The 26568-nt window shown below is 45.7% G+C and overlaps 1 protein-coding gene across 3 annotated transcripts in view; it reads left to right on the top strand.

Moving 5' to 3' along the window:
• ATAD2B (ATPase family AAA domain containing 2B) overlaps positions 1 to 26568 on the top strand; it is a 945800-nt gene that overhangs the window by 343170 nt on the left and 576062 nt on the right. For all 3 annotated transcript variants that reach the window (XM_086926259.1, XM_086926261.1, XM_086926260.1), the window contains exon 14: positions 3811 to 3970. In XM_086926259.1, coding sequence (XP_086782385.1) covers positions 3811 to 3970 — 160 coding nt within the window. The remainder of the gene's footprint in view (positions 1 to 3810; positions 3971 to 26568) is intronic.

The raw sequence follows: 26568 nt of genomic DNA, 5'->3' as shown, positions 1-26568 counted from the left end.
AGTTTCAACTTACCTACTGAAGTTGGTTAGGTGCCTCTCTACTAAATCCATCTATTCAGAATGTTGGGCAAAACGTGTAGCCTGGTGCAGAGACCATCAGCTGGAGCACCTCTCAGATATATGGCTGTTTGCGTTATCCATGTCCCAGTAAGGCTTTGCAGTGGGAACAGTTAACGACCATTGGCAAAGCCAATAGGTTTCACTTATGCGAATTCTATTTTTACTTTGTCTGTTTTTTTTTACATATTGCAAAGCAGTTGAGCTGCTGTGCAACATGGCTTTAAAAAATAAAATAAATTGCTATGACTTGGACAATGCTCGCCACGTCCTAGCGCTTTTAACATTTATTTTAAACCGTGTTGCACAGTAGCTCAACTAGAAAGTGACAAGTAAAAAAACATTGACAAGGCCAATAGATTTTGCATAGGCACAACCTATGAGCTTTGCCAATCACTGTTATAGTTACAAAGAGAGCGCATGTAACTGTTACATTGGTCACTGAATTCAGGTTTGATTCTTAATAGTTGCTTTTTTAATTACTCAATTTTGGACACCATCATTTATTAATATGTGGCCTAGTGAGATTGAATCCCCTTCAACTCCGAAAAGGGCAGTAAAAAGTCAGGGTGTAATCATTGACGAGGATCTATCTTGTAAAAAGCAGGTCAGTGCAGGGACCGCAGCGTGTTTCTTACAACTTTGGCAGATAAAAAATTATGAAATTCCTGACGAGAGCGGCCTTGATCCAAGTTATCTTGGCACTGGTTATGTCCCGATTGGACTATGCTAATTCCCTCTTTCTGAATCTCCCGAAGTCCCTCCTGTGCAAGCTTCAGCTAATTAAAAACCAGGCTGCCCGGAGGATAGTTCAGCTTCCAAGAGGGAGTTCTATCACACAGGCGACTAAGGAACTTCACTGGCAGGCGGTGGCACAGAGATGCAGATTTAAGGCATGCTGTACAGTGTTCGACCTGGGGCCAGCTGCTGCGGCGAGCACGGAAAAGCTCGAGAAACGCCAGGTTTCAGTTAATTCACTTTTACGTCATTCACAGGGCATACCTCACGCCGGGGAAAATACGACAATATTTTGGGGTGGAACAAGCTGCTTGCCCCAGGTGCAACACAGTTGGTGCGGACTTGGGTCACATGTTATGGGATTGCCCCTCACTGGGGGACTACTGGCAGGAGATTGGGAGGGCCCTCAACAGTGCAACAGATAGGGACATTCAGTACACGAAAGCAGTGGGGATCCTCCATTGGTTTCCACACACGCCTAGAAATAAGAATACCAGCAAATTTATAGACTTAGGGCTGATTCTGGCCAAGCGGGAGATCACGAGAAATTGGAAATCAAGAACAGGGCCCACATATAAAAGATGGTATGGTGAATGCTTGCGGTGGGCGGCATGTGAGAGCACCTTGAGGTACCAGGTGGCCTGGAGAGGGCGACTGCGTGGGAAATGATGGTACAGGCGCTCCGAGAAACAGCCGACTAGGAGCAAGAGGACGTGGAGGAGCTGGACACTGCTAACCCCGTCACCTTACCGGGGGACGCACCTTAGTGAATGTATGTACTTCCTAAGCCACAACGGACGTTCTTTTGACAGTGATTTAGCACAGCGCGACCACGGGGGGGGGGGGTGACAGGTTGTCGGAATTGGTGGGCTGTTGGGGACCGAAAATTTTGGGGTGGGGGAGGGGTGAAAATCACAAAAGCAACCCATCTTTACTTTAGTACTAATAGTGTCAGGCAATGTAAGGTATCACAAGAACTATTAGTGGACGGAGGCCGAGCTGCACCTAAGGAGGGGGTGGGCTTCCCAGTACGGGGAACGACGGAAACTGTCGTATCTTGTTTTATGTTGAGTTATGATTTTGATTATGATGCCTGTACAATTATATTGGTGATGCAATAAAAACGATGTTAAAAAAAAAAAGAAATGCTGTACAGTGTTCGAGGCGCTGCATTTGAGTTGCCATGGTTTCGTGAAAGCTTGCATCGTAAAATATTGTCCAACGAGAGAACTGCGGTCAAGCCACCTTCACTTCTTGGTCACCCCTACTTACAAGAAACTCAGAATTGGGGGACGTAGGTTCTCTATGGCAGCCCCTCACATCTGGAACTTTGAAAATGAGGCCGACGTCCGCACACAGCCATGCAATGCCATCCCCCGGCACGCCGAAGTACTGCTGAAAAATCTCCGGATCCAGACTGGCACCTGAGGAAATTCGAACTTAAGGAATGTGCGGCTAGACAATGTCTCTACCAGACACATTGTTACCGAAGGTAAGTAACTTGTCCAACAGGAAAACATTTCTTTATTTCGCATGAATGTCTTTTCTGTAAGTCTTCTGATGGAAAAAAACAATGAGTTTGAGGCATGGCTGCTGTAGATGCACATGCTTTGCATAAGTCCACCATCTAGTGTTGGGTTCGGATGATTACAAGTTGTTTTTGTTCTAAGAAGTTTTCTTCGAATCACAAGACTGTGGTGACTCCCCTTGGTAATACTGCACGTGATCATCAAAGCCATCTTCTTATTGTTTTGCCTTATGTGGGTGAGATTGTAAGGATGATGTGTATCAGTAAAGTGATGTCCATGCAGTAGTATGATGTAAGTATATTAACTGTAACCTACTCAGGCTTTGTGGGGCGGAGGTTTGGCGCATTTAAATCTACAGCACTACATGCCAAGAACAGATGTAAGGGTAAGTAACCTATTCAGTTTGAGGCATGTGTACTGTAGATACACATGCTTTGCATGGACTGTAAAGCAGTTCCTCTCCCTAGGCAGTGGCTAACCTGTGGGGGTTGCGGTAGTTTGAGAAAGAGTTCTTAGGACTGCTTGACCAACAATGGCTTGTTGGCATGCAAAGAAATCCACACAATAACGTTTCAACCATGTTACTGCTTTGCAAATATCAGCAATAGGAATGTTCCTTAAAAAAAGCCATGGAAGCTCCTATTTTCCTCTTGGAGTGAGATTTAGGAGGAACAGGTAAAAAGCCTTTTGGTATTTGCATAGCAAATTTGGGTGCATTTAACTATCCATCTTGAAATGCCTGATTTAGAAATTGCCTTTCCCATCCAAGGAGGTGCGAAGGCAGAAAACGATTGCTTTGTTTTTCAGAAAGTTTTAGGTTTGTCGAAAAAGTACGTTAGGGCCCTTTTGACATCTAAAGCAAGCAATGCCCTTTTAGCAACAGAATCTCGATGCAATAAAAAGCAGGTAACTCAATGGATTGATTTATATGAAATTTGGAGAGGACTCTTGTACCTTTCAAAAAAGGTCCCAAGTTCATGTAAGCGCACACTCACCCCTAACTTCTTGTGAGCTGTGTCTGAGGGTGCAGAGAAGTGCAAAACTAAACTAGCGGATGGATGGTGCATATATATATGTGCCTCCATACCATTGCTTCTGGAAAAGCGTGAGGCCATCATGGAGTTCTAAAGTGCCACCTGTTACTGGGTGAGAGCTATTGCTGTTGAAATCGGAATCCTGTCTGGTGTCTGGGATTATTCTAAAGGTGAGGAATCTGCAATTAGAGTATCCACCAGAAAGAATATTACTGAAGGTAAGTAACTTGTTCATTGTATTTTTCTCTATTTTCACTCTTTACAGGGCCAGAGGAGCGCATGAGGATATTCATTTGAGAGGGCTAATCAGATGGTTATGATGTAGACATAGGTCACCCGTTAAGGAACATGGTTTGTATAAATAATGTAATGTGAATGCAACCCTTTGCTTCTTCGTAGCTGTCAAACGAGTGTAATGTTATTCTCTGCTAATCTTTATAATTTTCTTCTAGTTCTATTGTTTCTACTCTGCTGGCTCTCATGGATGGACTCGATAACAGGGGAGAAATAGTCGTTATTGGTGCTACAAATAGACTTGATTCCATAGACCCCGCACTCAGGAGACCTGGTCGTTTTGACAGAGAATTTCTTTTCAGTTTGCCTAATCAAAAGGTAATTGACAGACATAGCATACTGATGTGGTTTAAATAGTTAAACGTCGTGCATTTGCAAAGTTCATTTATTTATGTGGCTTGATCTCTGAAGCACACTGTAAACATTTGTAATAGTCTAAAGTGATTGACACTTAAAAATATTGCTACCTCTGTTTCCGTGTCTTCTACAAATAGTGTTATCTATTCACAAACGTTTATAATGTGCAAAGGTTGTATAGAAAATTACACGTTTGTTTTTTCCACTGATCCACTAGGATCTAGCTAGGCAATTCGCTTCTCTGTCACTGTCTCGCAAGCAAATTTTAACTTTTTCTCAAATTTATATGGGGTTTACTTTTTCTTTATAATAGTGTTTTGTAGTCTCTGTTCAAGGCTCAACATCGTTTTTCGCTATAGTTTTCTAAGTTGCAGTAAGGCGTTTGAGCCAGGTAAATCATGTGGCATAGTATGACTTATGTGAGTAAATTTGTAATTCTTAAGTTATTTTTTTATTTTTTTTTAATTGAGGCACATAACTTAAGGTTGTCAGCCTGGGAAGAGTTGGCTCAGTTTTTTTTCTTTCTTTACTCTCATGAGAAAACCGATTTTTAGGGTAACGTTTGTTGACATCCAAATTCATATACAATAATTTCACTTTTTAGGTTCAATAAATTCTTACATACCTCTGTTGATTTTATATGAAATATATGTAAAGAAATTAAAAACACCTCCTTAAGGGTTTATCTGAAAGAAACACGTTCGTGTTAGATTCCTTACCTTAGAATATCCCCAGGCGTGAGACTGGATCCGGAAAGTTTTCGTCAGCAGTACCCCTGCGCGTCACTAGGCGTCGTCTGCGGCTCCGCGTCCGTCGTCTGCGTCGTGATCGCCGGGATGTCGGCGTCAGAGTGCTTAGACGCCGCCACAGCGCGCTGACGACACTTCTTTTTTCCGCAGCAGCAAGCGCAGATCCGGGAAGAGCAGTACTCCAGTCAATTTTGGACTAACTTTTTGGATCACTTTTGATCTCTTCTCGAGTCGACCTTACACTCGCTGTGCCGGTAGAGATGCCTGGGTTTAAGCCTTGAGAGGACTGTCACCGCTTGATGTCCGTGACTTTCCCCCTCATCGTCGGTGCCTTTATTGTCTCGGGGCCGACCACGATGACAAGTCGTGCCCTGACTGCCGGGCCTTGACCTCGAAGGCTAGACGGGAGTGGTCCCGTAAGCGACTCGAGCTCCGGCAGTTGGCTCCGCGCCGCTCGAGGAGGGAGTCGAGGGACCGGTTGCGGAGCTGCGGTCTTCAGCGCTCGACAAGTCAACACCACTAGTCGGGCTCCAAGTCCTCGGGTAAGTCGAGGCACTCAAAAAAGAAGTCGAGGAGCCATCATTGCTCTTATGACTCCCACCGACACTCGCGCGATGTGGCCGGTGGTTCGGGCGACACCGCCCACGTGACTCTGCCGGAGCCGGAAGCGCAGCGTCCAGCTCCACATCCACCGGTCCTTGGGCTGCACGCGACGCCGGTGAAGATACGCAACTTCCTCGTGGCCATGAAGACTCACTTCCCTCCGTCTGACCCTGTCGGGGCGCCTACAGGCCCCGCGGGTCCATCTGGGTGTCCCCGCAGGCCGGCGGCTTCGGCGCTGTCGTCGACTTCGGTCCCGACGCCGCAGGATTCGTGCCCCGATCCGGGTCGCCGCCAGTCGACCTCACCACTCCTCCGCTGGCACCGACCCCGAGGGTGTCGCCCACGACGCCGTCCTCGGACGACGTCGTCCCCAGTCCCAGCCCCGGTCCGGGTCCGGCGTTGGACCGGTGCCGTCTCCGGCACTGACAGGTGAGCAATTCACCTACTTCCCGGCTCCGTCATGGATGGATGACTAGGGGGACTGGGAGGGGGTCTGAGGACCCTCTGGCACTGCAGTGCCAGTTGATCTAGGACTGGGCAGATGAGCTAGGGAAGGCCAGTGGTCTGAACACTTAGCCCGACACTGAATTCGTCTCTCAGGGGGCTGCTTACAGAGTGGTGTTGAACAGGACGGCCAAGGCCTTGGCTCTTGAGCTCCCCGTTGCGGCCGTGAGGACTAACATCCTCACTGAGGTGCTCAAACTGCAGGCAAGCTCCTCGGAGCCTCTACTGCCATTCAACAAAGTCCTCACCGACGTTCTGTTGGGCACCTGGTCCAAGCCCTCCACAAGCCTCCCTTTGGATCGGAACGTGGCCCGACGCCACCGCCCGGCTCCGGGCGACCCTAGCTTCCTGTCTGTTCATCCCACCCCCGAGAGCCTGGTGATCCAGGCCTCTACCTCCCAGACCGCATTCCCGGATCGGGAATCCAAAAGGTACGATGAGTTTGGGAAGAAACTGTTCTCCTCCTTGAGTTTGGGGCTGCGGTCTGTCAACACCGCCTGCCATTAGGGCTGTTACACCCACTCTCTGTGGAGAACGGTTGCGGAGGTGCTGCCACAGTGCCCGGAGGAGGCCCGGGCAAAGCTCACCCTAGCCCTTGCGGAAGTGCAGGATGCAGCACGCTATTCCATACGGTGTGGACTCGACACAACAGACTCGATGGGTTCGCCGCCACGCCTGGCTGAGGTCCGCCAACTTTTCGGGCGATGTCCATGCCACCCTCATGGACATGCCCTTTGATGGCCGTCGCCTTTGTGGCGACAAGGCGGATAGTGCGCTGGAGTGTTTCAAGGACTCCAGGGCTACGGCCAAGTCGTTGGACCTAGGCCAACGCCAGCAAACTTCTGCTTTTCGCTCCTTTCGTGGCCAAGGAAGGGGCGCCCCCACACGTCCAGCCAACCACAGACAGCAGACCAAGGCTCAACACTGTCGCAGACGTTACCGCCGTGGCTGTACCGGGGGACACCAGGGTCAGTCCACACCCGCCCCTGCAGCATCTGCCTCTAAGCCTTCCTAGTCTGGCATTTCAGGCCCATTCGTCGCCAGTTCGGGGCAGGGTCCGCCATCACCTCCCCCACTGGCGTACCATCACGTCGGACAGGTGGGTGCTGCAAATTGTCCAAAGGGGCTACTCCTTCCCCTTCGAAGCGACCCCTCCAGCCATGTCACTACAGTACCATAGCATGTCGGGGGATCACTTGCAACTTCTGCAGGAGGAAGTTACGGCCCTCTTGGCCAAGGGGGCCATTGAGCGCGTTCCTGGGCCAGAAGTAGGACGTGGTTGCTATTCCCACTACTTTCTGGTACCCAAGAAGGGCAAAGGAGGCATACGCCCTATCTTTGACCATCGGAGTGTCAACTGCTTCCTCCAGAAGGAAAAGTTCAAGATGCTGACTTTGGCTCAGGTCCTAGCTGACCTGGACCCAGAAGACTGGATGGTAGCGTTGGCCTTGCAGGATGTGCATTTCCACATCCCCGTCCTGCTGGCCCACCGGCGTTACCTGCTGTTCACTGTAGGCCACAAGCACTTTGTTTACCGTGCTCCCCTTCGGCCTTATCAGCACCCCACAGGTGTTCACGAAAGTGATGGCGGTGGTTGCAGCTCATCTGCGCAGATAGGGGTTTCAGTCTTCCCCTATCTCGACGATTGGTTGTTGAAGGCGGGCTCGCCCCAGACAGTAGTCTCCCACCTCCAGACTAGGCAGACCTCCAGCACTCGATGGGGTTCTCCATCAACTTCCCAAAGTCACACCTCTGCCCCTCTCAGCTCCTTTTCATTGAAGTGGTTCTGGACTCAGCGCAGTTTCGGGTTTATCCCCCCGAACAGCGGGTTCGGGATATTCAGGCTCTGATTCCGATCGTTCAGCCTTTATCACAGGTCTTGGTCAGTTTGACGCTGCGGCTCCTGGGGCTGATGGCCTCCTGCATCCTTTTGGTGCATCACGCCAGGTGGCGGATGCGGGCTCTGCAGTGAGACCTGAAGTTTCAGTGTGCACAGCATCAGGGCAACCTGTCTGACCACGTCCTGATCTCGGAGGGCACTGTGAGCCAGTTGCAGTGTTGGCTCATGAACCGCTATTGGGTCAACGGCAGATCTCTCTCCTTTCCCCAACCGTAGCCGTGTGGTACTGCAACAAACAGGGCGGGGTGGGGTCGTGGACCCTCTGTCAGGAGGCTCTTCGCCTCTGGACATGGCTTGAACACCAGGGCGTCACCCTGATGGTTCAACACCTGGCAGGTTCCCTGAACGCCAGGGCGGACGAACTCAGCCGCAGGTGCATGATGGATCACGAATGGAGTCTGAACTCGGAAGTGGCGCAAGGTCTCTTTCTACAGTGGGGAGAGCTTTGGTTAGATCTATTCGCCACCGAAGAGAACGTGCAATGTCATCAGTTCTGTGCGTTGGATTTTTCAAGGCGGCACTCACACGAAGACTCTCCGTCGCGAGTGGAGTTGCTGTCGTTGTTAACCTTTCTGCCTATACCTCTTCTGTCCAGAGTGCTGAAGATCAGGCGAGACCGGGCCCAAGTCATCCTTGTGGCTCCAGACTGGGCACGAAGATACTGGTATCCTGAGCTACTCAGCATGTCAGTCGATCCCCCCCCATTCGTCTGCCTCTTCAGGAGGACCTTCTGTCGGAGCAGCAAAGGCTCTTGAGCTATGTTCGCACACTGTATACAACTAAATCCCCATTGAAATATATCAAAGAAAAAAGAGAAGGCCTAACATAACCATAGTATCACAACTACCCATGTACAATGTGTATGTACAACAAGAGTGTAATTATTTGAGCGCCCTGTATTTGTTGTTTTTTCATTATTAAAATTATTTATACTTCGTACATGGGTAGTTGTGATACTATGGTTATGTTAGGCCTTCTTTTTTTTCTTTCATATATTTCAATGGGGATTTAGTTGTATACAGTGTGCAAACATGGCTCAAAAGCCTTTGTTTGGAAAACAGCTATTATAGCCCCTGGCTCTTGCTCTAGGGTTGCCCTTGTGGTTAGTTAATTAAGTCTCTTTAAATTAGGCTGCATAATCTACCAAACCCTTTCGGATCGTGGTCCGACTTCATTGCGCCTAAAGTACGACGCTATGTCCCATCCCACGTCTTACGCCCTGCAAACATGAATGTGCTGACCCCTTGTTCATTTAAACGTAAGAAACACAGGGGTCTAGATTCTTATCTCTGGCACCACAATTTTGGAAATCTCTTCCCCTTGAATTGCGTCTGTCCATTTCCTATGCTCAGTTTAGGAAGTCTCTCAAAACTTGGTTATTTGTTCAGGCATGCAACTGAAAATCCCCATCGTTCTGTCCCAGCAACTGATCGACCCCCGCTTAGCGCCAAGAAACTGTTGGTGAACGTGCACTTTATGAATTGTTTTTTAACATAACATTTGTTCGACTTAGGCCTAAATGATCCAACAGTTTCCAAACTGGGGTAAAACATGCACATCCTGTTTCAATTTGCAGTTCCCAACACACTACATCCACATCTTATGAGTCTAAAGGAGTGGTCCAATTTCGTTTGCTCAGCTCATAATCAAATTCCAGGCTAAGTTAATTACTCTGTTCACCAGCAGAGGGAACATAGAGACCCTCACACAAAAAGAGCAATTATCATTGATTGACCTAGTTCCTAGGAGATGAAAAGGGCATGGAGAAAATAGGAGCTTGCCACACTGCACCTTGGCAGTGGTCTTTGGTTGGGACAGCCCGGGCCCACTAAAACAAAGATGAAGGGCCAGACCTCTGGAGGCAACAAAGTTGGGCAAGAGTTGTGCCCATGTAAACATTTACCTGCGAAAAAAAGAAAGCAAAGGAAAAACTGACGCATAGCTCACCTCTGCTTCTTTATGTAATGCCACTGGGATGGCGCAGGGCCAAGTGGTGGATGCATAATCAATTTATTATTTTCTCTGAGGGAGCTGTGTGCATTGACTACGCTCCCCCTAATCCAGATTGTCCCCGAGAGCCACTCTCCCAAAGGGCCAGTTCAAAGAATGGCATGACCCGGGGCAAGTAGGAGCTCAGTCCTGGATACCCTTTTCGCTCGGAACACACACAGAGCAAGGGAGAGTCTGCTGTGGCTGTGTCTGTGGGGCAGGTGCACCCTATTAAGAATCCTCTCACCTGCCATCCACGCGGCAGGAGGAACATGGCGGTATGCTTGTGCCTGTTGAAAGCAACGTGGGTGAGAGTACAACGTAGATGCCAGCTTTTGCAGGGACCCGGAACGACTCTGGGGCTCCCTCCATATCCCTGAATGACCCAGATTAAGTAGGAGTATCCCGGGTGGGACCAGGCTACCCCACCAAAAAGAAAACCTAAAAGAAACACTGCTGTGTGAGGCTGCACACCATGCAAGAAGAGTAGGCAGGCCTGCTCATTGAATATTCTCTGCTCTGGCCGGAGCTGCCCATAATCTCCTGTGATAGCTTTACTTATTTACATATTTACCCCTACTGTGTGTTGCCCCAATCTGGGCTGGGGCACCTCCAACTTACTCCAAAGGAGTTGTTGAGGGGGGGAGGGGGGGGAAGGCTGCAGGAGGAGCAGCGGCATGCCCCTCCTCTCAATACTACCCCAAAATGTTGCCTCTTCGTCTCAGTGCACGGCTTCCTTCAGGAGATGTTTATACTGCTTTAAACCTCTCCCGAGCTGGATCTTCTGCTCTTTGGAGTGCAGGGACCCCTAGTGGTTGGTGATATGGCTTCATTATGTGGTCTTTAGACTGTACAAAAAGACTCCGGCACATGTTTCTGGTTGCTTTGAATTGCAAGTCCTTTAATTAAAATGCTTAATTGACCATTGTAATGAAAAACCCTGAAATGCTTATACATATGATTGCATTCGGGTATGATTACTGTCTCAATCAATTTTAATGGTGACACAGAGAATCAATACATGGTTATTCTTAACGTTGTGCTACCGTAAAACACCAGTAAGCCTTCCTTCTATATATAATGTGATTCCCCTTGATAAAACCAGTAGTCCCACCTTGTATGTGACACCCTATTATAGTATTGCATCTGATATAGCCGGGTTGTGGGGGGTGGGGGAGGGGGATGGGGGAGAGCGTGATTATGGGCTTTAGGACCCTCTAAGGGTGTGTTATGATAAGAGGGTGTAACTAAATGTATTTCTACCTATTGTAGCTTAATACAAAGTAGTTAGTAGTATGTTTGTAATTAAGGACTTTTCTCTTTTTAAAAGGAAGAGCACTGACTGGACAATATTTTTTTGTGTGTTGTTGTGTGCCACTAAGTGTGAGATTACTAGCCCTCACAACCTCCTCTCAGTGGGCTGTGGACTTTTCTTCTTCGCTATCCTGAGAATTAAGTGCTATAATATGGTATTGGTTCCCAGTAATAAGATAACTGCTGACCTATTATTTGTCGCATCCTTCATACCTAATAGTCCAATTTCTTACATCAAGGAAACGCATGTACACTTAATAGTGTATTTTTTTAATCAAGCCATATGGGATCCATGAGTCAGGCAGAAAAACAGATAAATATTTCAGAAAAAGAACTTTAATGGTTTAAATCATTAAGCTAATGCTGATACTATTTTCGTTAAATGTATTATTTTATTAGGTCTCAGCTAAAGACCACTTTGAATGTTGAGAGGTGAACCCCTGCTCATGATTGGATAGCTTTGCTGTCTAAGTTGTTGGTTCTTAATTTGATGTTGTTCCTCCCAATCCTGTGTGCCCATCCTAAGAATATTTCATTCTCAGTGTTTTGATTAAATTAGTTGTATCCTTCCACTCTGTGGTTGTAGCATGTTATGAGAGCTATTTAATTAATGTAGAAGCCATACTGAAAAGAAGGTTCCCCATCTCATGCAACATACTATGCATGTTTGCTTATTCTTACTTACTTAGAATCTAATTTAGATGAGGATGCAAATGTAAGACCATATTTGTCAGATGTTATTTTTATTTTAAGAAAATGTTTATGGTAAGCATGAAAATTTGTATAAAAAATAAACACTATATCAAAAATAAACATTTTTATTTGAGAAAATGAGACCTGACAAGTTTCACACTGTGCATACATGTATACTTTTTATGGTCCTGCTGTACGAAAATGTGTTTCATACTGTGCTGATGTTGCTTTTAATTGGTAAAAGGCACAGTTTAAATATTTGCGAGACGGTCAGTCGTTTTTTGATGCTTTTGGGCTCCTTTACATAATAAACTAGAGACTACAGCAATACTGCTTACTAGTTTATGGGTTAAAAGACATGCTTGCCACTCTTTTGTTGTAAGTTTGCCATGACGCCTCAAGATTTCTGATCTAATAAGTCACATTCTCATTGCTAAATTACTGTTGTACATACAACATGCCATATTAGCTTTCCAATACTTTTAGGGGGGGATTTGCACATCCATTGAGTGTGAGGTAAGTGCTAGGTGCTGTGAGGTAGCTGCTGTTCAAGAATGTAACTTCTGTGGACCAACTAATACTTTGCCTGCAAGTGTGAGTCATCCTAAAGCACTCCACTAATATATGTGCCACTTTACACACCAGATTATCTTTTCTTTTTATAAGCCCACTGTACTCTGCATGTGTATCTCTTTTTATCTTTTTTGCATTCTGCAGCAGACACCTGCTTGCAAACTAGGGGTATTTCCTTGGGTTTTCGCAAATAGAGTATTGGGATCAGTAGAGTGAGGGACCCCTGCCTGCCTGTACCAGGTGCAGTTTTTGACAGTTTTTTCCAGAGAGCACTGTTCTACATTCTAAACAACACATCTTGGTATTCTCATCCAGCTGTATGACCCACTGCCCAATCTGCACCTTCACACTTGATGTGACAGCCGACACTACACAATCCTCAGTAGTTGTGCTTTGTACGATGTACCAACGAGCTGCTCTCTAGCCTTCCATTCAAGGCAGGAGCCAATCAACCCATCAAAACAAATATGGACATTGCAGTAGTGAAAATTATGTTCAGTCCTAGAGTTGCTTTAGTTAGAAAGAGGGTACAGTTTGGTGTTTTGAGAATGAAGATTTAAAGGCACCCTCCATACTGTTGTATGTGAAATCAAAATCTTGTGTAAAATCTGTACTCAGATGCACGCTGCCTTTAAAGCATAGGCCTGGCAACCATGCTGTAACATGTCAGGCGACCATAACTGTTGCACTTGCATTAGCCAGTGGAATTGAGTGGCTTCTTCCATGACCTTGCTGCAGTGTAAAAAGTATAGTTGCAAGCTTTAAAGCAATAATGAGAAGTTCAAATTACAGTTCATCAATTAGTAGCTGCGTAGCACCCCATATGTTAGTAAAACGTATCTCTGCCTTTGCCCAAGACTAAAATTGTGATGACTTTCTCTGTAACCACCTCTTACCAACAACTGATCACAAATCCTAGGATAAAACTTAGTTTGAGGCATATGGGCTGCAGACAACACACTGTTGCATTAGATCACCATCTGGTGGTGGGCCCGGATGATTACACTTTGTTGTTGTCTTGGAAGAGTCTGTCTGCTGGATGACTCCTCCCTTAGACTGTAGTGCGCATGGGCATCGACTCAATCTTCAGGTTGGTTTTTTCCTCCATCGGGCTCGGATGGGTTTATCGTTCGGTCCCGTTACCGATCTCTTTTCGAATCCATATATCAATCTACAACATCAACATAGTCTTAGACTCCGATTCCGGTCGCCCGCGTCGAAGAAAGGCTCCACTTCTCGAAGCGCAGAATTTCCCGCATAAGGTGGTCCAAATTGGTCTGGGGTTGCGAACATATATAATCGTGTCATCTGCATACAACAATACTAACAATGGGCGGGTGATGAACTGTAAACCCCTATGGAGGTGTTACTCTTGGAAGTGCCATATTAGTGGGTCCATGGCTAAAATGAACAACAGGGGGGATAATGGGCAGCCCTGTCTTGTGCCGTGTGAAAGTGTGAAGTTAGCCATCAAGGTACCATTCAGTCTGAGTCGGGCCAGCGGTTGACTGTACAACAGGGCAGTCGTGGCAATGAAACCAAACTGCATCCCCATACGCTGCATGATGGATAAAATGAAAGACCATTCAAGGGAGTCAAATGCTTTTTCTGTGTCCAATAGGATTGCAGCCGCAGGGATTTCCGGGTTAATTCTATGCAAAGTGTTAAATAATGTGCATAGATTGAAGGCTGTCGAGTGATGGGGGATGAAACCAGACTTCGCGGGGAAATGATAGATTCCATCAAGAGAGAAAGGCGACATGCAAGAGCCTTTTCCAGTATTTTGTAGTCTAGGTTTAAGAGTGATAATGGTCGATAGTAACCACACAGATTGGGGTCCTTTCCAGGTTTGGAGAGAAGAGTGATGACTGCCTCATGCAGTGGGAGGGAAGATCTGCCTCTCCAGGCCTTCTGCATGTACTTGAGGAAGATGGGGAATCAATAAATCTTTATAGGCCTTATAAAAATCCGCTGTGAAACCGTCTAGCCCAGGAACTGAGGAACTCTTCAGGGCAGAGATGGCCTTGTCAATGCTCTCCTCTGAGATAGGCTCAGCGAGGAAGTCGTGCATAAACTTCTCAAGATACACTAAAGTGACCTCAGACAAATAACTCTCCTGCTCTGCCCTATCTTGACCCAATCTAGTGGTGTATAAGGTTTTAAAATAGGACATAAATTCCCCCGGAATGTTTAGTGGGTCAGTGATCTGCTGCCCCGATGGAGTTCTCAACTCGAGGATGTAAGCCTTACAATAGGGAGGTCTAATCATCTGTGCTAGGACTCGTCCCGGTCGCTCGCCTTCGCTGTATTTCCTGGCGTTGTAATATTTCCCCATAAAAAAGGATCTCCCTCTCAGAGGTATCTTTAAATTCTGTGTGCAGGGTCAACCGTCGCTTGTCTAAGTCGAGGTCTGTCGTCTGGCGTTGTTCAGAGTCCAGCGACCTCAGGTCCTTTTCCAGGCGGGCTAACTTACTGCGCAAATCCCACAATACACCGGCACTCTTGGATATACACACGCCCCTCATATATGCTTTAAAACCCTTCCATAACATTGCCTAGGGGCCTACTGAACCAGTGTAAATGGCCAAGGAGTCCTCTATTGCTTCTCGTAATTCCTGTCAAAATGCTTCATCATCTAATGCGCGGCTGGTGAATTGCCACTGCCACTCAAAACCCTTGGGACGCGAGACCTTCAATGTTACCAAGACTGGGAAGTGATCAGAATATGTCTGAGGAAGCGTCCGGATCACATGACATTAGCTGATAAGTTTTGGGGATGCCAGCCAATAGTAGAGTCTCTTCCATGTGTTGTGACTGCCAGTGTAGTGAGTATAGTCAGTGCTATTCGGGTTCTGCGTACGACCTATGTCAATAAGGAAAATTGATCGCAAAGCGAACTGAAAGCCTTTCGCGCTCGTGGTTTGGGATCTGGTGCTTGCGAAGTGCTGTCTAGCGACTTGTCCTGGACTATATTAAAATCACCCCCCAGTAAAAGGGGTACCGGGCCTAGCTGTGCTAATTTAGAGAGTAGGGTATAATACAAGTCCGAGGAGTCGCAATTGGGGCCATATACTCAGAACAATGCCATCCTGTTTCCCATTAATGTGCCCAGGACAATGATATACCTGCCTTCGCTATCACGTACTACAGAATGCAAATGGTATGGGAGTCGTTTATGTATGAGAATGGCTGTGCCCCTTGCGAAGTTGCTGAAGTTTGCAAAAAATCTGTGTTCCCCTGTTTGCGGCAAAGCGGGCCTGATCGCTAGGAGGCAGATGAGTTTCCTGTAAGAAAGCTACATCTACCCTGTGACGTAGTAAATACTGTTATCTGCCTTTTCTTGCAAGGGTTGTTCAGGCCGCGGATGCTCCATGTCGCCAAAACCACCCAGAGGGGCCAGAATTATGTCCTAACTGAGCCATGACCGTGGAGAAAATTAGTACTTAATGAAAATCAACCGTACATACCTGCCATTTACATTCAAGTGTGAACCTAAGAATGTCCCAGTGTAGCTAAACAATGACCAAACCTCACCCTCCCACCCCCTACTCAGCCTCCCCACCCAACCAGAGAGGCAAAACCATTACTATCCAAAAACAGCGCAGCACCAATAGTTCCTCTGCATCGCTGAAATACAACTGCAAATGGTACTTACTAAATTCGCATAACAATTGTAAGGTGAACACCATTAGAGGTAGTGGCAGTGCCCCTACGGCTGCGTGGCAATAAGAAAATTATATAACAAAGTGATTAAAGGAAATCCTAGCTTATGAAAGTCTCCGTCTAAAGTAAGGCCATATAAACAGTTCAGCCGTGCCCTGATCCCGAGAATAGTTCCATGCTGGCATCTGAACCACTCTGTGGAGGGGAAAGTCCGTTGCCCTCAGCTGGGCGTTTGTTGTTGAGTTTGTAAGTGTGACAGAACTCCTGCACTTCTGTAGGATTGTCAAAGACACAGGCTCTCCCATTGATCTCAACGCGCAACCGAGCTGGATAGAGCATGCCATATTTCAGTCCTAGGTTTCCTGAGTGTTGCCTTAACTCCAGTGTATTTCCGCCTGGCTTCCTTAACCAGGATTGTAAAGTCTAGGAATAGTGACAACTTGGAGCCCTGCCATATCGTTTTGCCCCTTTCGCGTACCAAACAAGTCAAAAGAGAAAAAAGAGTTCTGTGGCCAAGCGGATGCACATGTGGGGAGGAGATCCTCGAGCGCTGTGGAAATGCTGTGCCAGGTGTCTACGCATGAGCGATCACAGGCCCTGTCCCTGTGTGCCCCAGCGATCAGCGCTGATGTAAAAGTGCTGCGCTCGGACCGCCAGAGGTCAAACGGACCTCCCGCCAGCACCGAGCGCCGCAGTGCCCAGTATGTGGCGGCTCAACGCCCGGGCCCGTGGCCCGACGACTCACCGCACCCCAGCCGCAGTCTTAGTCCCTCTGTCGCGGCTCCCGGAGGCTCCTCATATCGCCAAAGTCGACATCGTGAAAATATCACTGCCATGGTACGTCGCCGATTTTTGCCGTTTCGTTGGTTTCCTCGCGGGGCCATAGGGAAACTTCCAATCAGGGTCCCCTCCGCAGCATGTAGGCATCTTTGCCCTGCCTGGTAGCGTGAATTCACATTTCTGCCACGACGGCCGGTGGAGCTTCAATGCTCAATGGCTCGATCTGAAAGAAACAAGTTAGTGATAGATTCCTTACCTTAGAATTACCCCGAAGCGTCAGGCTGGATCCGGAAAGTTTCAGTCCGCAGTACCCCTGTGTGTTGGAAGGTGGCGTTGTGCAGCTCCGCATCCATCGTTGGCGTCGTGGTCGCTGAGATGATGTTGCAGCAGCTACTTAGACGCCGCCCTCGCGCGCTGACGTCAGTTCTTTCTTTTTCTGCACCGGCAAGCGCAGACTGAGTTGCTTTTTTATGCCTTTTGTCTGTTTTTTTTAGTTGATAGACTCCTGGTGCAGTGGGGATGCCCGGCTTCAAGATCTGCGAGGATTGCCATCGCATGATGTCTGTGAGGGACCTGCACTGCATGTGTCTTTACTACCTGGTGCACGATGTCGACAACCCCAAGTTGTGCTTAGACTGCCGGGCCATGGCCCTGAAGACTTTGCGGGAGCGGTCCCGAAAGTTGCTGGAAGCCCAGCAGTCAGCTCCGCACTGCTCAGGGTCCCGGTACCATGGGAGGTCGAGAGACCGGTTGCAGAGCTACCACCACCGTTCATAGGGATTGAAGTTTTCGCACTCTGGGTCAGGTAAGACTAAACATTCGAAGAAGTTGAAGAGGCGCCGTCACTCTCCGACTTCCCCCTCGCTGGTCATGCGACACGGCTGAGGGTGCGGGTTGTGCCTCCCCCATGTCTCCGGCGGAGCCACTGCAGTCGCCGTCGGCTTACCCGCCCTTCCCGGGTCAGTCGACATCTCCAGCCCAGCTGCAGGAATTTTTGTCAGCCATGGCTCGCCACATTAGGCCGCCTGGCTCCGCCAGTGCGCCTTTGGGCCCCGGGGGACCGACAGGGAATCCTAGCCCTTTTCTGTCGGCGGCCCCGGCGTCGCTGTCTGCTCCATCCCCGGCACTGCAGGACCCCCATGGATCCAGGCCTGGATCTGGTCAGCACCGGTTGACCTTGTGACACCTCCACCGACGTGGACCACACCGGCACCACTTACGACGTCGAACAAAAGAAGGGGGTTCCCCGTGGGTTACTTAACGATATAGGCAGGCCAAAGGGGGGAAGAAACAACTGTAAATAGAACAAGAGAAAGCACCCTGCCTAGGGATATAATGGCCCTAGCTAGAGGGTCCCAAAATTATATAAGAAGGGGTAATTAACCTGGGAGCTGACACTGCACACAACAAACACAAGGTCAAACCAAATGGACTCAACAGAGCATATTCAGAATATATATTTTTTTATTTCCTTTGAATATATTTTTTTCTTTTTAGAATAAAGATATCAAAAAAGTATAAAAAGCGAACAATACTTTCATTCTACATGATACAGTAGGAACATAAAAAAGACAGATACTGATATGGGGACAACAGCGAAAAAGGAGAATTATGCTACATTCAAACCTACCCAGTACCAGCCATACTTCAGACACACTATCAGACTAACTTATATACATTCTCTCACTCTACCTTGTATTCTATGATTCAGCTTTCATTCTTCCATTCATTCTTTCAATCCTGGCGTATGCAACACATAGATGATCAATATGTTGCAGAGATCGGGGTGTTGTTCCAGGCAGACGACTTTTACTACGGGTCCTGATGTAATTAGGACAAAGAACCGTATTCCTGGAGACACAAGCAGACGCGCGTTTCGGTGACAGGCCAATGAGGCCACACCTTCGTCAGGGCTAGGGGCAGTACACTGGGAGGGACACAAATATAAAATCTGGAAGATAAAAAGCAAACAGGTCTCAATTTTCTGTTCTATATACATGTAATTACAATCAAACAAAATATACATTTCCAACAAATACCCTTCATTTTTCATTGTTCAAGTTCATCTTAACATTTTGAACACACATTTAAAAATCTGGACAGGATGAGTTCACGCCGTAGCAAAGGCAGGAAATCGCTGGTGGGAGGGTCTGTCAGAGGGACATTAGACCAATTTATAACCAGGGCCGCCTCAGTGCTGGAACGTGAAATAGCTATCACGGAACGGCGCCTGTCCTCGGAACATCTATATAATGAACGTTAGTCCCTGGTTCTCATTCAACTAGCGATCACCCAACCAGTTGATAGTAGGGTAAAAGACCTAATTGGGGACACTAGCATTCCCTTACAGCTACAAGACATAACAGACCCAACTGAATCAAATAGGGACCTCTAGACAAATGATTCAAACATAGATTCACTATTAGAAATCACATCTGAGGAACTATCATCCACAATTTCCCCTAAGCACATCCCGAGATAGAAATTATATAATAAAACAACAGGACCAGGGCATATTTCAAAGAAAAGAAAGCGCAGTTACAACGGTAGATGTGCAAAAACACCGAAAGTACTTCCGAGCCCTTTAAAGAACTCAGGAACAGCTGTAAGGGAGACCATGTCAGACCACCTTCCCCCACCCTCGCACCACACTCAAGACCTAATGGGAAGCATTGAGCAACTGGTTAAATCTCTCTTATTAGCTCTTGTAAGAGGGTGAAAAGAATGGCAGAACAACGGGGGTCTATAGAAAAGGCAATTACGACCAATATTGATTTAACTACGGAGCTGACAACCCAAAGGCAGAACCAGCCCATACACATCATACCATCAGGGCCGACACCAACAAACGAAACGAACAGTGAGGTTCCACCATCAGTCCCCATTGAGAACATTCTGGCACCTCCGATTATAGAGAAGGCTATTACGACCGACAGGGGAGTAAGAGCGGGAGGCCAAGTTAATAAACCAGATAGCTCCCAAGCAATCGCCGCTAGGACGCCCCCTTCTGCTAAGAAGTCAAGAGTAAACCCGCAAAAAATAGACTTGCTACAGGAGGCGGCACCCTATGTTGTGGTACTAACCGGGGTCCCGGAATTAGAGGTTGGAAAAACTGAAGGTTATCAAGAACTTAAAAATAAAGGTGTATACTGGTTGAGAAATAACAGGCTATTACCTCCCAACATCAATGGCGAAATCCTTCATTTAAGAAGACTTGACTGGGTGGAGCATAGACCAAAGGACATAAAGGGGGACGTTATTATCATCAACTTTAGGGACCGTAGAGTAATTACACACATTGGAGATTGGTACATTGAGAGACGCGGGGAAGAAATTTCGACACACAACTTAAGTTATTTCTACCCTCAATCTTTATTGACAAATCCTACAAGATCCCGGATCCCATATAGGTGTAACTCTAGTTATAACATCCCCACCTTTAATCATTTCACCATGCTTTCCGGTTTGGAAGGAGTAGATTGACTCCCCAACCAGGTGCCCAGGGACCACTATACACTTAAACAACTAGAAATGTTAGTGGTCCCAAAGGCTAGCCTTCAAGGTGAACTGATTAACTCAACGGATCCCAAGACAGCGTATGTGGAAATAAAACCCACTGAATGGGCGAGAGGCAACTCTGAAACAGACAGTAAACAGATCCGGTCAATAGAAATAGTGCCAGCCGCTCTTCCCCAGGAAAACGTTGTGGAACCCAGATCAAATGCCGATTTGCGACTGAAATCTGTCATAATGGCATCGGACAATAACCCAGACATAGATAATGCCTCAATTAGGATACTTTTCTGGAATATAGCCGGACTTCGCCCCAAGGTAGACAATAGTACCTGGCTGAAATTTATTCCGAATTTTGGTATAATGTCTCCAGGAGACATGGACTACCACCGAAATCCACCTGGTAGGATATAAAACGTACTTTTCCTCCGCTCTATCTGTAGCATCTGGCAGAGCAAAAGGTGGTTTAATTATATACATTTCTAATTTGATAGGGGAGTGGAAATAAGCCCTATAAAACTGGAGGCCAATTTCCAGATACTTAGTCTTCTTTTTAATAAAGCGGACACAGTTCTCTTGGTAAACTTTTATAATGACCTTCCAGATGGAGAACTGTTGGCAGTATTGCGACAGTTGTGTCTTCAATTATCTGGGGTGGCGATTTTAACCAGCATCCATGCCATCATAGCAACCCCATTTATTGTGGGATAACAGACGAAAATGATGATCCAATAGCCCATTTTTCCCATTCAAGTATTGGAAATTGTTTAAATGAAATACTTTTTGATTTGGATCTTGTAATCGCTAACGATAAGAATACTTCTTCTCTGCTGCTCGATCCAACCTTCCTTGGTAGGGGCAGGCAGAGCACCATTGATTTTATCCTCATATCTAATATTGCTGGGGAACGTGTCACAAACTTTGCAACACACATAAATGTACTGAGCGATCATTGTGCGCTTAGTATAACATTTCGACCGCTCTGAAGCACAGCACCCAAAGTATAGTTAGTGCATTGAAGCAAAACACCCTACACCTGGCTAGAATCACGGGATTCTCCATAAAATGGGAGAAAGTTGATCCTCCAGAGATCACCAGGAGAGTTATAAACACAGCATTCCTTCCAATTCTCAAATGTTTAGATTTGTCTCCTCCAGATGAGGAAGTATTAAGTAATTTCAGGGTGATCTTAAATGCAATAAAAGGGGCACTCTTTGTAAAATTAAAAAACATGCAATAAAATAAAAGGGGGTGGTTCAATCATAGGTTAACAGCAGCCCACTCCAAATTGAAAATAGCCCTGCAAAAATCGAATAGGGTCCCTCAAGAAATAGCAATTCTTAGGAGGGAATAAAAAGCAGTGATTAAGGACAGGCACTATGGGATCAGCTACATAAAAGCTGCACGCAAAAAAATAGTTCTGCCTTTTGGGCAGTGGTTAAATCCCCATACCTAATTGACAACAAAGACTCACCTACCATTGACGTGGCCATAGACGAAACGGTTTGGGTGGAGCACTTTTCAAAGATCTTTCCAAAGGTCCAGTTAATATTGGTGGGCAAGAAAATACAACTTTAGCTTAATCTGCACCTTCTTATCCAATTGTTCTAGATATTACTATTGAAGAGGTACTTCAGGCCCTAAAATCTAGTAAAAACGGTAAGGCCCCTGGCCCAGATGGGGTACCAATAGATCTGTTTAAATCAAACTTAGATCTGTGGGCCCCACTCGTGACTAGCGTACTTAAGGCATCTTGTGAGGTGGGGCTATTGGACTCATGGTCTAAATCACTCATGGTCCCTATTTTCAAAAAGGGGGACCGCCAGGAGGTATCCTGCTATCGCCCGATCTCACTGCTGGACTCCCTGGGCAAAGTGGCATGCAGAGTCATTCTTGAACGCCTCCAGCAGTGGGCGGTCGATGTCGGGATTCTCTCGGACCTCCAATTTGTGTTCCGGGAAGGCCTAGGGACCATTGAACAGGCCCTAAACCTGACAATGCTATTAGGCAAATACGCAAGTGCGAAGGCAGGCTCTATGTATATGGTATACGTAGATCTGTCAGCAGCCTTCGACTGCGTCTGCCATACCAAACGTTGGTCCTTTTTATTGGAAATGGGGGTTGATTTACCACTGGTGAATTTTTTGCGTGAATTATACTCTAACGCATCAGCTAGGATGAGGTTCGGGGTACAGGGCGAGTTAACCGCACCGTTTGGAGTGGAGAGAGGAGTTAGACAAGGTTGTGTCTTCGCTCCCTTCCTCTTCACGCTTTATACCAACAGTTTGTATAAGGATATGATAAATGGGAGCCGGGACCTTCCTTTAATAAACAACCATCCGATTCCAGCTCTTCTCTACGCCGACGATGCGGTGATACTGGCCCGTACCCCCCTAGAACTACAGAAGGCGCTACATAGATACTCCCAATTCATGGGTAATCTGGACTTACGTATAAATATCAAAAAAACTTTTGTCATGACAGCAGGACCGGGGAAAAAAAGGATAAAGAATATTTATTTAGAAAAAGAGAAATTGGCCACCACAGATCAGTATTCATACCTGGGAATTATTATCGATCAGACTCAACTGGAAACCAGCAATTGAGTCTAGGAAACCCCATCTTATGAAAGCTTCTATGGCCCTCGTAAACATTTCAAAAAAACTGGGAAAGAGGCCCCCGGTAGAGCTTCTACAGATATATAAAGCCAAATGTCAAACAGTTGCACTGTACGGGGCTGGTGTGTGGGGGTATGTAAATACCAACAGTTTGCAAGTGGTCGAAAATGCCTTACTGAGGTTTCTTTTAGCAGTACCAAGGAGCACAGCTACTTTCTCATGCCATAAGGAATTGGGGATTTCACATTTATCAGATATAGCCAAAATACAACCACTCCTTCTGTGGCATCGAGTCTGGTCTTCAGATAAAAATGTTTTTACACAGGGAATCATTCTAGATAGTATGTCTCTGGACTACTCTCCTAAAATCGGCTGGCCATTATATATAAAATGTTTTTTGAATGACCTAAGGTTGGAAAAATATTATCTTGTACCATCCTCAATTCTGTCACTATCAAGGAAGGCACTACAGGTGTTGTGCCTCGCACACCTAGAAGAAATAAGAATGACTAATGAGGCCATTAAACCATCTGTACAACACTGTATGGCCGTTCAAACTACTTTTTCTATTCAGCCTTATTTAACTCATGACTTTTCCACGTTTGAGAGATTTCTTCTGATCGGATTTAGGTTAAATGTTTTCACCGTTTGGTTGCCTTTCCAAAGAAAAATAACTGGGACTTAGAATTACCATCATGTCCGTGGGATAACATTTCTATTCAGGCAACATTTCACACCCTATTTTTCTGTAAATATTATATTGAATATAGAAAGATCTGGCGGAATCTGATACTAAAACTTATGGGCATTAGAAGATGCCGTCCGGCCTTGCTTTCTTTACAGTATTTGGGCGAGGAGTGGATATTGTCAAATTCCTGAAATGTATTTTTCGACATTGATTAAACCTGTAACAAACGTCCTATTCATTATGAATTTAACAATCCAATTATGCTAGTAGAAAGTTAGATGATGTTCCATTTTAAGGCTTTATGTATATAGCTAGAACTTTTTAAAAGAAATGTTGCACAGATTATATTGTAAATACGTTTTTTAGAATTCCACATGTTTTTTAATAGTTTTTATATTGTCAGTATTTCGTTTTAATGTAGAATGTGAAAATGAAATTTACTTGTGAGAATGCTTTTATGTTTTTTTTTGTGAAAACCGAATAAAGAAATTCTTGACTTGACTGCCTTGCCCTGACTAGAATTGCGATCCTTACTTGGACAGGATGCATACCTCTGCTAACTAGACAACCGATCTCCAACTCTGCTCATCAGTCTTACGTAGCTGTGGCAACAGCTCTTTCGATGAACTGTTGGGCTTCTCAGTGGTCAAGGAGATGGAACAGCTTGAGCACTGGGTTCATAGGTGTGTCATTCTGGTAGGTCAGGTACGACAAGAAATTATACAAGCTTCATTTTGATGTACTATTTGAGGAGCGTGTGTATAAGCCTGCTTGCAGAGGTGTACATTCTTGTAGAGAGGCAGGCCAGCATAGTTTTTCTGCTCACCAACAACTTAATACCAGTGTAATGGAAAAATGGTCTAATTTGGGATATTACTAGTCTATGTCAAAATCACATTTTGAGATGGGAGAGAAAGATATCTGACAGGAAAGACACGTCAGCAGGGTCCACTGATTATGTATGCATTACCTACGTACCTAAACATTTGCTTGTATTGTCTGTCTGCTGCTAAGCCACACTTCTACCTCCAGCTGCCCGCTCTAAAATACACATTCTACCTGACCAGAAACAGAGGAGGCCGTAGTCTCGTTTGGTTGTGCTTCAAACCAATGTCCTTTTCATGCATTTGAGCGTAGAGGACTTATTGCAGCTCTGTAATTAATGTCTTTATTTACTCAACCTGTAGATGGTTGCTTCCATTTTCCTTGTTTGCGTTAAGGCAAGCACACTTGCTATGCTGCAGTCGCACAATTAGCCTGCATAGTTAATTTCTGGCTTCTACATTTCCTACATATTATTTTTCTCCAGAGTTTTACAAAGCGTGGCCTTGACCCGAAGGTATTGGAGCGCTTTACATGAGCACCAGTTGCGTTATACAAGAACACATTCATTTTTGTTAGGCGCAGGGACATTAAGTGATTTGCCCAGAATCATAGGATGTGGAGTCATTGCTGAGACTCTAACCCGGTTCCCCAGATTTGAGATTGACCGTCCTAGCCTTTAGGCCACATTCTCTGCCCTAATATGCCAACAGTCAGCCTCTATACCTGTTTATGTTCAATTTCTTAACAAAATTACATTTTCAAAGTGTGCCCTTGTCCTGCACACATTCTGTTTATTTCGTTATTGTGCATGCTAGTCCATTAGAAATTTTATGTTGTTAAACTAACCTTTTGATTCAGAGAAGTGGTAGCAACTGCAACAAGCCTTTCTGCATGCTTGTTTGGATGCCATAGCACATTAAAGTCAGAACTGTTGGCTTTGCCTGTGCTTGTTCTATTAGTCTTGAACACTCCATGACGAGCAAATTTACTTGCTCTCATCCCTTTTTGTCTTTTGTCCTCTCGCAATGCTCTTCTCTTTTTGCATTCCCCCCACCCCCCCGATGTTCTGCCCCGCTTCCCATCTGCTGTTAAAACTGTCAATTAAAAATGGTTCCCACGCACCAAATGTGGGCATGCACGTATCTATCACACGTGCATCACAATACATTAACGGTCATCTTGGAAGGGACACATTTAAGATTGCTGGCCAGACATGCGTATTGACGCATAAGATTGGCGTGAAGCATTTGGAAATCCAATAGTGCAACCTTTTAGCGTAGATAACTTTTAGCTTTGCCAGTGTTTCTTTTTTTGTGCATTTCTGATGTGTTTAAACTGCTTATTTTAGTTTACGGTTATACTCATTCAAAGCCAGTAGTACCCCCTCTTTTCGTCAATAAAACACATATTTTCCTGTACTGTACATTAAAGCTAAAAGTACCTCCTTGTCTGTTGCTGCCTGCTAGGAAGCATCCAAACTGCTTTATTGAATTCGATGCAATAGGTAATTAATTCTTAAATTTAATTTTTTTATGTCACGCATACAGCCTCTGCGTTAATTCACCTGCATGCTTTCATTTGTTTCTTTTCTTATTTACATTTTTGTGGCAAATGCTTGCAATAAAAAAGTAACCATTGCACTAGCTTCCAAAGGCCAGACCTCTTGGCTTTGCCAACGCTTGTCTTTTTTATGAGTTTGCAGTTTGCATGAGTCTTTAGTCCAACCACCCAATGTATTCAAACCATGATAATGAAGACTGGGCAAAATAATCCGTTCCAGATTACGGGCAGTATGTGAGTAAAGTCTAGATTTTCTCAGGGTTGGTCCAATTTCTGTCCTTTCTTGAATCCGTTCTTTGATAGCATAGGAATGACACTTAACATAAACAAGCATTTGCAATGCAATAGGTCTCGTATTAGGAAAGTTTGAGCTATTGGTATTGTAAATGACACATTTTTTATTTAGGTTTTGTTTTTGAAAATAGCGAAATTAATAGCTTTGTCATTTACCATGCCAATAGTTATAACTTTCGCAAATGTGACGCCTATAGCATTTGTAATGCAATATGTGTTGTATTTACGTGACTTACATGTATTGATATTACAAATAACAATGGTTTATATTTTTTTTAAATAATTAATACTTA

The sequence above is a fragment of the Lissotriton vulgaris genome, chromosome 6, assembly GCF_964263255.1.
Source record: "Lissotriton vulgaris chromosome 6, aLisVul1.2, whole genome shotgun sequence".
Classification (NCBI taxonomy): domain Eukaryota; kingdom Metazoa; phylum Chordata; class Amphibia; order Caudata; family Salamandridae; genus Lissotriton; species Lissotriton vulgaris.
Note: the sequence above shows the minus strand (reverse complement) of the source record. Positions and strands in the feature narration are given on the sequence as shown.